General features: G+C 41.0%; 1 protein-coding gene across 4 annotated transcripts in view; it reads right to left on the bottom strand.

Moving 5' to 3' along the window:
• The window catches only part of ZNF257 (zinc finger protein 257), a 34,650-nt gene that overhangs the window by 19,114 nt on the left and 2,360 nt on the right, over positions 1–13,176 (bottom strand). Inside the window, exon 2 of one of the 4 annotated variants that reach the window (XM_025367767.1) lies at positions 8,178–8,315. The exons of the other annotated variants lie outside the window; for them this stretch is intronic. Coding sequence (XP_025223552.1) covers positions 8,178–8,315 — 138 coding nt within the window. The remainder of the gene's footprint in view (positions 1–8,177; positions 8,316–13,176) is intronic. 4 annotated transcript variants of the gene reach the window in all.

The following is a 13,176-nucleotide window of genomic DNA, read 5'->3' as shown; positions in this document are numbered from 1 at the left end:
AGTTACAAGTGGATTTGTAAAGGCAAAAAAAAAAAGAGGGACAGAGAGTGGGATGGTACAAAAATGTCTGTTAGTAACAAATGATTTTGGGAGTGAGAGATCAAGGCAACAAAGTATCTAGAGTTATAACCACAACTATACCTACCTTTCTTATTTATTTACAGAAATAACATTGACTATGGATTGGATATACATCATTAAGGTTTACAGCTTAAGTTATAGTGTTCAGTGTCGCATTATTAGTTAAATTGATAGCTACTTGTGGCAATTGTGAATAGCTTCAAGAGATGAATACACAGCTCAAAGTGGGGAAAAAGACATAAGTGTGTGTGTATTTTTGTTTTGTTTTGTTTTGAGATAGAGTCTCACTCTGTCGCCCAGGCTGGAGTGCAGTGGCATGATCTCAGGTCACTGCAACCTTCGCCTCCCAGGTTCAAGCATTTCTCTGCCTCAGACTCCCAAGTAGCTGGGATTACAGGCACCCACCACCACGCCCGGCTAATTTTTGCATTTTTAGTAGAGACAGGGTTTCACCATGTTGGCCAGGCTGGTCTTGAACTCCTGACCTCGTGATCCACCTGCCTCAGCCTCCCAAAGTGCTGGGATTACAGGTGTTAGCCACCACACCCAGTCTGGGCTCTCATTTTAATGTCTCTCTGAGTTTGACAACCAAAATGACTTGTATTCCTCAGATAAAAATCTTTTTGTTTTCCAAATCTTAAGACCTAGATTCAGAATTTGGAGCTGCAGATTTAGGCTTTGGATGGGTGGAGTAGCAGCAGGTGTTACCTGCATATCTGTGGACATTTTAGCAAGAGGAGATAGAAGTGGAGATTCTCATGTCTACATGTCTACTCACTGCACACATATTACTCTGATTCGGTTTCTGAGCTCCATGTTCTGTGAGTCAGTTTCAGGTCTGAAGATATAAGAGTCATGGAAAGAGGTAAAATGGTTGATTGCTGCCCTGTGAAGTTTATAGAAATCTGGCCTAGCTTCTCTAGAAGTGACTGTAGTGGCCTATAGATACCAAGTAGGCAGATACATAATTCTGCCTGCATATTTAGGAGACAGCACATACTGTGTAGCATAATTGTGAGGTGACTGGAAGCCTGAGAGGGAAAGTCCCCTCTAGAGTAAAGCTTGACTGGCACTTTATGTGTTTATATCATGTCTGGCAATTCTAGACAGTGTTTGGAATATATTATGAAAAGAAAAACTTTCTACAGCCCCAGAGAAACACAATGATAGACGAGAAAGAAAACGGTTTTATTACACAATTAAACTAGAATGTGAAGTGCATCATAGTCAATCTGCTTAAGAGACTGCAAAGACAGAAAGATGTTCATCATAATTAATCCACAAGTAGAAAAATTTACACCATGCCATACATAATTCATTCTAAATTTCACTTGGTAATTGAAAAGGCCTTCCATGTATGCTACACAGTTATATTCAATGCCAAAATAAACTTATCACATCTTAATGACAAGAGGCAGTTTTGCCATTTGAAGCCTGGTGCCTGCCGAAGGTAGGCTTTCACTCTTCTACAAAAATGGTTGATTAGGATGCTATCATTTTGGCTGTTTACATTTTAAAACAATGGCTCTCTATTCCCTGAGGCTGGGCTAGAGCACTCCTGCTTGCCCTCCCCTCGTCACCAGTGTCCTCTCTTGACTCCTACCATCTGCCACTGAGGCACAGCCCACAGCACAGGGCTCACAGCTGGCAGCTCACATCTTATGCGAACCCCAATTGCCACAGCAGCACTCCAGTGCCACATCAGAGAGGGAAGCCTGAGCTGCAGGAGAGCCTGCAAGCCTCCTAGGTAGAACTGCACCTTCACAATAAAGGGAATGGAAGAAGTGTTTCAGCCTCAGTGTCAATTTATAATGGTGACATGAAAAAATACTGCTGGATCTCCAATATGAGTCTGGGTAGAGATCACTCCAAGACTCATCCCTGTGACAGCCCACCTCATTCAAAGATACCATGGGATACTCACAAGGCTTCTAAAACAGATACCCAAAGCATTTGAGAGAAAAACAGCTCTCAAATGAGCAAGATTATATTGAGAGAAATAAAGAAGTTAAAAGCATCTTAAGAAAAACTCAAATTAGAAACAAGATTTATCAAAATAGCCAGAAAATATTCCCTTAAAACAATTTCTCTCTAAGCATCCAGAGTGCACAGCTACTCTCAGCATGAGAAACACGAGCATTATAAAGAAAGTGGGCATATTTTCAGCAGAATTTCATAAGGTTTCTCTTTCATCTCTGCTGCTTTCTCATCTCCTAGACATTGAATGGGGGATCTATGTTGAAATACATCTGACAACTTCCACCAGCACTTTTTGATGAAAAATTGGAATCCCTCTCTGTTCATATAGTAGAACGTATTTGAGCTTGCAACATAGTTAACTAAAGAGCTATTATGGTTTTTGGATGGCCATGTCACCTGTGTTTGTCCTGTAATAGCAGCATTCCACGTTAGTGAAATACAAGACACTACAATTATGCTTACCTAAAGTTATCCCTATTAAACATTTCAGACTAATATCTACTGTAACAATTTTGTAGTAAATTTCTTGAACATTAGATATAAATATCTAAGTATACATAATTTTAATGTACTAGTCATGATTAATGTAAAAATTTTTTTAGGCCGGGCGCGGTGGCTCAAGCCTGTAATCCCAGCACTTTGGGAGGCCGAGACGGGCGGATCACGAGGTCAGGAGATCGAGACCATCCTGGCGAACATGGTGAAACCCCGTCTCTACTAAAAAATACAAAAAAAACTAGCCGGGCGAGTGGCGGGCGCCTGTAGTCCCAGCTACTCGGGAGGCTGAGGCAGGAGAATGGCGTAAACCCGGGAGGCGGAGCTTGCAGTGAGCTGAGATCCGGCCACTGCACTCCAGCCTGGGTGACAGAGCGAGACTCCGTCTCAAAAAAAAAAAAAAAAAAAAAAAAAAAAAATTTTTTTTAAATGTCTGTAACCCCTGGGCGCTGTGGCTCATGCCTGTAATCTGAGCACTTTGGAAGGCTGAGGCGGGTGGATCATCTGAGATCGGGAGTTCAAGACCAGCCTGACCAACATGGTGGAATCCCATCTTTACTAAAAATACAAAAATTCACCGGGCATGGTGACTGGTGCCTGTAATCCCTTGAAAGGCAGCTACTTGAAAGGCAGAGGCAGGAGAATCTGCTTGGAAGGCAGAGGTTGTGGTGAGCTGAGAGCGTGCCATTGCACTCCAGCCTGGGCAACAAGAGTGAAACTCCGTTGAAAAAACAAAACAAAAAAAGTCTGTTATCATAATTCAGTTAAAACACTTTATATTTCAAAAGTATAAATAACAATATTAAAATGCCTATTTGATTCATTGTAAGTAAATTTTGTGGCCTTATATTCATACTATTGTAGAAAATACTTTTTTTTTTTTGAGGCGGAGTCTCGCTCTTTCACCCAGGCTGGAGTACAATGGCATGTTCTCAGCTCACCGCAACACCCGCTTCCCGGGTTCAAGCGATTCTCCTACCTCAGTCTCCCAAGTAGCTGAGACTACAGGCACATGCCACCACACCTGGCTAATTTTTGTATTTTTAGTAGAAATGGGGTTTCGCCATGTTGACCAGGCTGCTTTCCAGCTCCTGACCTCGTGATCTGCCCACCTCAGCCTCCCAAAGTGCTGGAATTACAGGTGTGAGCCACCGTGCCTCGCTGAAAATACTTTTTAATGTATATAAACACAGGTCGTCTACAAACACTACACATAACTATGCTAATTGTTCTGAAGTAATAAACAGAAACCAAAGTACAACTAAAAACTTCACTGTTTATATACTAAACTTCAGTTTATATACTGAACTGCTTTCTTTTCGCAGTGTGAGTACTTCAGCCTGAAAATATTAGATAATTACCTTGGACAATCAGTTTTCTGTTAAAAAAAAACTACTCAGTATCTTTTAGTCTTTATCATTCTGTATTGCTAACTTTAATCCTATTTTTGTGCTCCACTTTTGTGTGTTTTTAAAATGAGCTTTGATCTAAATAAATCTGTGTCGACTTTAAAAGACTAAAAATGAACGGAAAAAACTTTGCCAAAGCAAAAACAAAGCAATGGATCTGAAGTCCTAGGTAATGACAACCCTGAGTAAAAAAATAATGATAAAATGTTTACTAAGCTGTTAATATAATGTATGTGTATTTCAAAATAACAAAGATAAATGTACACATCATCTAAATGCTTTAAGATGCTAAATGCTTATTGCAAGGTAGAAGAATAAAGCTTTCCATTTCTAATTTATATTTTTTTTCTACAACAGCCAGGTTTTCTGGATGTGTTCTTGAATTCTTGGACATCTGAATTTCAGTAGACATTGGATTCAGGCATCTAAGGAGTAGCCTTGGGCACACTTTGTGCACTTGAAAGAATGCTTATGGGGAAAAAAGCAGAAGAGAGAAAGGTGTTATTAAAATTCCATGGGTACACATGAATAAAGCAAGTTCTTAGAGACCTATGAAGAAACTGTAATTCTGACACAACAGTAGGAGACTACAACACCCCACAGAAACTATTAGACAGATCCTTGAGACAGAAAATAAACACAGATAACAGGACCTAAACTTGACACTTGACCAAATAGTCCTACTAGATATCTACAGAATTCTAAGTAAAAACAACATAATATACATTATTCTAATCGCCATGTGAACAAACTCTAACATTTACCACACAATTAGTAATAAAACAACGCTCAGCAAATACAAAAATCCCTACATTATACCAACCACACACTGAGACAACAGATTGTTGAAAATATAATTCAACTACAAAGAAAGCCACTTGAAAACATACAATTATATGAAAATTAAACAACCTGCATTTAAATGACTTTTGGGCAAATAATGAAATTAAGGCAGAAATCAAATTGTTGTTTGAAAGAACTAAGAAAAAAGATACAACATACCAGAATCACTGCAACACAGCTAAGGCAGTTAAGAAGGAAATTTATAACACTAAATACTCACATCAAAATGTTAGACAGATCTGAATTTACTGACCTAATATCACAAAATAAAGTATGAGAAGCAAGAACAAACCAACTCTAAGCTAGCAGAACGTGAAAAATTACCAAAAGCGGCTCTGAACTGAAGGAGACTTAGATATGTAAAACTATACAAAAGATCAAGAAATCCAGGAGTTAAATTTTTGAAAAAAAATTGATAAGATAAACTACTGGCTAGATTAATGAAGAAAGAAGAACCAAATAAACACAATTAGAAATGACAAAGGGACATTACTACTGACCCCACAAAAATACAAATAACTATTGAAGTCTACTATGAACATCTCTATGCACACAAACAAGAAAATCTAATAGTAATAAGTAAATCCCTGGACAAATATATCCTGCCAAGACTCAACACAAAAGAAAATGAAGCCCTGAATAGGCCAATAACAAGCTCCAAAATTGGATTAGTAATATATAGCCTACCATCCAAAAAATGCTGCGCACCAGAGAAATTTGCAGCTGAAATCTGTAAGATGAACAAAGAGGAGCTGGTACCATTTCTGCTAAAAGTATTCCAAAAAAAATGAGAAGGAAATCTTTCCCAACTCATTATATTAGAACAGAATCATTCTGATACTAAAACCTGGCAAGATAAAATGGAAAAAGAAAACTTCAGGTAAGCCGGGCACAGTGGCTAGCCAGGAGTGGTGGCTCACACCTGTAATCTCAGCTCTTTGGAGGCCAAGGCGGGCAGATCACCTGAGGTCGGGAGTTCAAGACCAGCCTGACCAACATGGAGAAACCCCATCTCTACTAAAAATACAAATTATCTAAAAAAAAAAAAAAATTATCTGGGTGTGGTGGCGCATGCCTGTAATCCCAGCTACTTGAAAGGCTGAGGCAGGAGAATTGCTTGAATCCGGAGGAGGAGGTTGTGGTGAGCCGAGATTGCACCATTGCACTCCAGCCTGGGCAACAAGAATGAAACTCTGTCTCAAAAACAAAGAAAGAAAACTTCAGGCCAATATCCTTCATAAACACTGATGTAAAAATTCTTAGCAAGGTTGGGCGCAGTGGTTCATACCTGTAATCCCAGCACTTTGGGAGGCTGAGGCAGGTAGATCACAAGGTCAGGAGTTCAAGACCAGCCTGGCCAATTGATGAAGCCCCATCTCTACTAAAAAAACAAAAAAAAATCGCCATTGCATTACAGCCTGGACGACAGAGCGAGACTCCGTCTAAAAAAAAAAAATTAAGTGGGCGCAGTGGCGGTTGCCTGCAATCCCAGCTACTCAGGAGACTGAGTCAGGAGAATCGCTTGACCCCAGGAGGCAGAGGTTGCAGTGAGCTGAGACCGCACCACTGCACTCTGCCTAGGCAGCAGAGCCCTCTGTTTCCAAAAAAAAAAAAAAAAAACCTCAGCAAAATATTGGATAATCAAATCCAACAGCCAACAGCACGTCAAAAAGCTAATCCACTATGATCAAGTAGGCTTTATCTCTGGGATGTAAGACTGGTTCATCATAAACAAATCAATGTGATTTATTACATAAACATAATGAAAGACAAAAACCACAAGATTATCTCAACAGATAAAAAAAAAAAAAAAAACTTTCAACAAAATTTAACATCGTTTATGTCAAAGCCCTCAACCAATTAGGCATTGAAGGTACATACTTCAAAATAATGAATTATCTATGACAAAACCACAGCCAACATACTGAATGGACACAAGCTGGAAGCATTTCTCTTTAAAAAAAGGCAGGAGACAAGAGTGTCTTGTCTCACCACTCCTATTCAGCATAGAATTGGAAGTCCTTGCCACAGCAATCAGGTGAGAAAAAAAAAAAAAGGCATCCAAATGGGAGGAGAAGTTGTCAAGCGATCTTTGCAGACAATATGATTCTGTATCTAGAAAAGACTATAGTTGTGACAGAAAAGCTCTTTAAACTGACAAACAACTGCAGAAAAGTTTCAGGATACAAAATAAATGTACAAAAATCAGTAGCATCCATGTACATCAACAATATCCCAGCTAAAAGCCAAATCAAAAACAAAAATCTCATTCACAACTGCCACAGAAAAATAATTATCTAGAAATACAGCTAACCAGAGAGGTGAAAGATCTCTATGACAAAAATAAAAAAACAAAACAAAACAAATTGTTTAAATAAGTCAGAGATGAAAAACAAATGGAAAATCCTTTTATGCTCACGGATAGAAAAGATCAGTATCATTAAAATGGGCATACTGCCCAAAGAAATCCACAGATCTAATACTATTCCTATCAAACTACCAAAAATATTCTTAACAGAACCAAAATAATCTATTTTAAAATTCATATGGAGGGCTGGCCGCGGTGGCTCAAGCCTGTAATCCCACCACTTTGGGAGGCCGAGACGGGCGGATCACAAGGTCAGGAGATCGAGACCATCCTGGCTAACACGGTGAAACCCCGTCTCTACTAAAAAAATACAAAAAACTAGCCGGGAGGCGGGCGCCTGTAGTCCCAGCTACTCGGGAGGCTGAGGCAGGAGAATGGCTGAGGCAGGAGAATGGCGTAAACCCGGGAGGCGGAGCTTGCAGTGAGCTGAGATCCGGCCACTGTACTCCAGCCTGGGAGACAGAGCGAGACTCCGTCTGAAAAAGAAAAAAAAAAAATTCATATGGAACAAAAAAAAGAGCCCAAATAGCCAAGGCAATCCTACACAAAAGGAACAGAGCTGGAGGCCTTACGTTACCAAACATTAAACCACAGGGCTACAGTAAAAAAAGCAGTATGGTACTGGTACAAAAACAGGCTCAGCAACCAAAACAACAGATTAAAGAGTCCCAAAATTATTCTGTACACTTACAACCATCTGATCTTTGACAAAGCTGACAAGAGGAATTTGAGAAAAATTCCTTATTTAATAAATTTTGCTGGAATAACTAGTTAGCACTACGTAGAAGATTGAAACTAGACCCCTCTCTCACACCATATATAAAAATCAACTCAAGATTGATTAGGCCAGGCACTGTGGCTCACGCCTATAATCCCAGCACTTTGGGAAGCCAAGGCAGGCAGATCGGCTGAGGTCAGGAGTTCGAGACCAGCCTGGCCAATATGGTGAAACTCCATCTCTACTAAAAATACAAAAATTAGCCAGGCGTGGTGGTGGGCACCTGTAATCCCAGCTGCTCAGGAGGCTGAGGCAGGAGAATTGCTTGAACCTGGGAGGTGGAGATTGCAGGGAGGTGGAGGTTGCGGAGAGCCGAGATCGTGCCACCACACTGCAGTCTGGCAACAGAGCAAGACTCCATCTTGGCAAAAAACAAAAAGAAAAGGTAAGCAAAAGACATCAACAGATTACTTTTCAAAAAAAGACATACATGTGGTTAACAAGCACATAAAAAAGTGCTCACCACTAATCATTAGAGAAATGCAAACAAAAACCACAATGAGGCATCATCTCACACAAATCTGAATGGCTATTATTCAAAACTCAAAAAAAATCACAGATGCTGGTAAGGTTGCAAAGGGAATGTTTATACACTGCTAGTGGGAGTGAGAATTAGTTCAACCATTGTGAAAAGCAGTGTAGTGATGTCTCATATAAGTAAAAACAAATTACCATTTGACCCAGCAACCTCATAATTGGGTATATACCCAAAGAAATATAAAATATTCCATCATAACACATGCACATGCATGTTCATTGCAGCACTATTCACAATAGCAAAGACATGAAATCAACCTAAATGCCTGTCCATGGTATACTGGATAAAGAAAATATGGTATGGGCAGGTATGGTGGCTCATGCCTCTAATCCAACACTTCGGGAAGTCAAAGCTGGTGGATTGCCAGAGCTCAGGAGTTTGAGAGCAGCCTGAGCAACATGGCAAAACCTCATGTCTACAAAAAATGGAAAAAGAAAAAATTAGTGGGTGTGGTGGTATGTGACTGAAGTCCTAGATACCTAGGGGGCTGAGGTAGGAGGACTGCTTGAGCTCAGGAGATTGAGGCTTCATTGAGCCTAGATCACACCACTCCATTTCAGCCTGGGTGAAAGAGTAAGACCCTTTCTTCAAATATAAATAAAATAAAAGATTCAATAAAAACAAAATATGGTACACAAGCATCATAGAATACTATGTGGCGGAAGGAAGGAAGGAAGGGAGGGAGGGAGGGAGGGAGGGAGGGAGGGAGGAAGGAAGGAAGGAAGGAAGGAAAGAAAGAAAATCACGTCCTTTGTAGCAACATGGATGGAGCTAGAGACCAGTATTCTTAGAAAACTAATGTAGAGACAGTAATCCCAGCACTTTGGGAGGCCGAGGTGGGTGGATCACCTCAGGTCAGGAGTTTGAGACCAGCCTAGCCAACATGGTGAAACCCTGTCTCTACAAAAATACAAAAATTAGCTGGGTGTGGTGGCAGTCGCATGTAATCCTAGCTACTTGGGAGGCTGAGGCAGGAGAATCGCTTGAAACCAGGGAGGTGGAGGTTGCAGTGAGCCGAGATTGTGCCACTGCACTCTAGCCTGGGAGACAGAGCAAGACTCTGTTTCAAAAAACAGTAATAATAAATAAATTCATGTTACCATTTACAAGTAAGAGCTAAATAATAAGAATGCATAGACACAAAGAGAACAATAAATACTGAGGTCTAGTTCATGGTGGATGATGGGAGGACAAAAAAGATCAGAAAAAATACCTGTTTGGTGCAATTTTTAGGATCTCAGTGACAATATAATCTGCACACCAAACCCCTATGACACAATTTTACCTATATAACAAACCTGCATGTGTACTCAGGAACAAAAAATAAAAGTTAAAAGGAAAAAAAATCTATGAGTTTGGGAGAGTGCAATGTAGGAGGTAGGACTGGTTTGTACTACAGCTCGTGGCCCAGGTGTGACTCTACTCTAATTTATTTCTGTATTCATGCAGGCAGATGAGATTATGGACAGGTGGTCCAGAACCCTAGGTTGGTGGAGAAAACAGGTTGCTGCTGCAGATTCAGTGTCTGGGGGTGAGGATATGCCAGGAGACTTATAGACATTTGTGGGCCAAAAAAAATTAGGATCAAAAATGCTGTGGTGAAATTCCTGAGGGTGGTGTCCAGCCCTGGGAGTGGTATAGACACCTCAATGCTAGTGGGTGTGTTTGTGAGTGGGTAGAAATCTTGTGCTGACAGCTGTGGAAGAAGGGAATCTGCCATCAGAGCTTCTTTCCTTTAAGTTTTCAGTCCTCTCTCACCCTGGGAGGAGACTTAGAATCACAAAACAATGGGCACTGTGACAGAAAAGCAGAGCCTCCCAGAGTTTCATTCCAGGCCAGGCCTCTGTGGTATCTTTCCTCTGGCACCAAATCTATAGAGTTTGCTGAACACCAAGATTCTCCAACATCAACTCATTGTCTAAAATTTGCATTCTGACACCACCCATTCAGCACAGACCCTGATTCAGGACTCAGTTGCACAGTATTCTCCTTACTGCAGATGTCAGTAACAAACTCAGTGAATCCATCTACACTCCTGAGCTACTGTTTAAAAATCGGGGACTCCCACAACCTCCCTCAAGTTCAATGATTTGATAGAGCCACTAACAGAACAAGCAAAACAACATAGTTATGTTGACCAGTTAATTATAAAAGATACAACTCAGAAAAAGCAAAATGGAATAAATGTATAGGACCAAAAAAAAAAAAAAAATGGGTGGGGAAAGATGAAGCACATAGGTAATCCAGGTAAACAGCTGTGATTAATAAAATTCTCCATCCTTTGTGTGCTCCAGGAACAGTTTATGGAAAGAAACACCTTTTCCATTATAACTTAGATGGTGCCCTTTTTTTACCGATCACATAGCCAGACACAAACTCTGCACATTTTCTTCTTTTACTCATATAAAAATCAGCTAAATTTGCCCAGGCACGGTGGCTTATGCCTGTAATCCCAGCACTTTGGGAGGCCGAGGTGGGTGGATCACCTGAGGTCAGGAGTTCAAGACCAGCCTGGCCAACATGGTGCAACCCTGTCTCTACAAAAATGCAAAACATTTAGCCAGACATGATGGCTGGTGCCTGTAATCCCAGCTATTCAGGAGGCTGAGGCAGGAGAATCACTTGAACGCAGGAATCCGAGGTTGCAGTGAGCCGAGATCATGCCATTGTACTCCAGCCTGGGCGACAGAGTGAGACTCCATCTCAAAAGATGTAAACTCTAGTTATTTCATCCTCAATTTGCCATTTCCCTCACACCTTCTTTTTAATCTGTTTGCTCCTCCTTATGAAAGAAAGTCCTTGTCTGCCTAAGCTTTGCAATCCTTAAAGATACTGTTAGTACTTCCTCCTGTTGCAATATTCCTTTGGAATTTCTTTTAACATAAATCTAACTTTGTTTATATTTCACAAAGTCTAGAAACTATCTCATAACAATAACAACTTCGTCTTCAGCAAGAACGTCTGAGACCCCTTCTATTTTAACCTTAACTGCCTGTGGATCCCCAGCTTTCCAGGGCTCCATAACTTCTCTCAGGATAAAAGCTTCTTTCATGGCTGGGACATCTGCAGGGGCGGCTCCCCAGAAAGAATTAACTGGGCCTTTAATAACCTTTTTTTGCAGGCTCAATATTAGCCTTAGCTTAGAGTCACTGGGCTCAAGTTTTAATTTCTATGACAGAGTTACTCACTTGGTTTTTTTATTTCACTATTTCTCTACCCACTTAGAGAATCCAGGGGGCAGAAATTATTTCTGTGTTTGTTTATCAGCATCTTTGGCTTAACAGCAATGTGTCTCTAAGAAATAGAAGCTGAGTTGGGTGAAGACAATTTTAATGTCTTCGAAAAAGAAGTACAACAGGAGACTCCTCTCAGCCCTGGGGCAGCCACCTTCTTTCTTAAGAGGCTATACTCCATAACTCAGGTTGTGATATAAGGAAAAAAAAAAAAGACCCCGTAGCTGATATTCACTAGACACTCTAGCAGATATAGCCGTGGTGCGTATCTTGGTTTATCCCCAGAAAATACTGAAGCCCAGGACCAAGAACAAAACTACAGGGTGGGTGAAGACGTCTCATCTCATCGTTTCCAAAGGGAAACTTTGACCCAAAAACATTCTGATAAGATCTCTGTGCCTATACAAGATAAAAGCAAAGAGGAATAATTTTTTTTTTCACACTACAGCATCAGGGAATTATACTTTGCTTTCTTCTCATGGAAAGTATTTACAAAAGAAAACAAATATTTTTAAAGTGCCATCCAATGCGTTGTCAAAAAATGATTAATTAAAACATGGTATAAAAAATGTAAATTGAAGGATGAATAATTGATCATGTGAATTAGGGAAAACTGGCATTCGGGAATGTCAGAAGAAACTGAAAATTTAGTATTTTATTATTTACTATTTTTGCAAGCCACAGTTAAGCTGAAGAAATGATGGGGGGAGAGGTGGTGGTCGGTAAAACTTGAGACTCTGCTTGGGACACGTGTAAAAAATGCAGCGGAAAAGGCCGGGCGCGGCTCACGCCTGTAATCTCAGCACTTTGAGAGGCCAAGGCAGGCGGATCACCTGAGGTTAGGACTTCAAGACCAGCCTAGCCCACATGAAACCTCGTCTCTACTAAAAATACAATAATTAGCCAGGCATGGTGGCGGGTTCCTGTAATCCCAGCTACTCCGGAGGATGAGACAGGGGAAAAGCTTGAACCTGGGAGGCGGAGGTTGCAATGAGCAGAAATCTCGCGCCTGCACTCCAGCCTGGGCGACAGAATGAAACTCTCTCTCAAAAAAAAAAAAAAAAAAGGGAAAAAAAATCAGCGGAAAATTAGTCTCCTGTGGCTTGTGAAAATAATTAAGTGGCAGGCAACTAGACTGAGGTGGCTCTAGTCCCTGGATTTCTACTTTAAAGAAATTTAACTCGCCGGGCGCGGTGGCTCAAGCCTGTAATCCCAGCACTTTGGGAGGCCGAGACGGGCGGATCACGAGGTCAGGAGATCGAGACCATCCTGGCTAACATGGTGAAACCCCGTCTCTACTAAAAATACAAAAAACTAGCCGGGCGTGGTGGCGGGCGCCTGTAGTCCCAGCTACTCGGAGGCTGAGGCAGGAGAATGGCGTGAACCTGGGAGGCGGAGCTTGCAGTGAGCCGAGATCGCGCCACTGCACTCCAGCCTGGGTGACACAGCGC

Source organism: Theropithecus gelada, chromosome 19 (assembly GCF_003255815.1).
Source record: "Theropithecus gelada isolate Dixy chromosome 19, Tgel_1.0, whole genome shotgun sequence".
Classification (NCBI taxonomy): Eukaryota; Metazoa; Chordata; class Mammalia; order Primates; family Cercopithecidae; genus Theropithecus; species Theropithecus gelada.
This window is presented reverse-complemented; position numbering and strand designations above follow the sequence as displayed.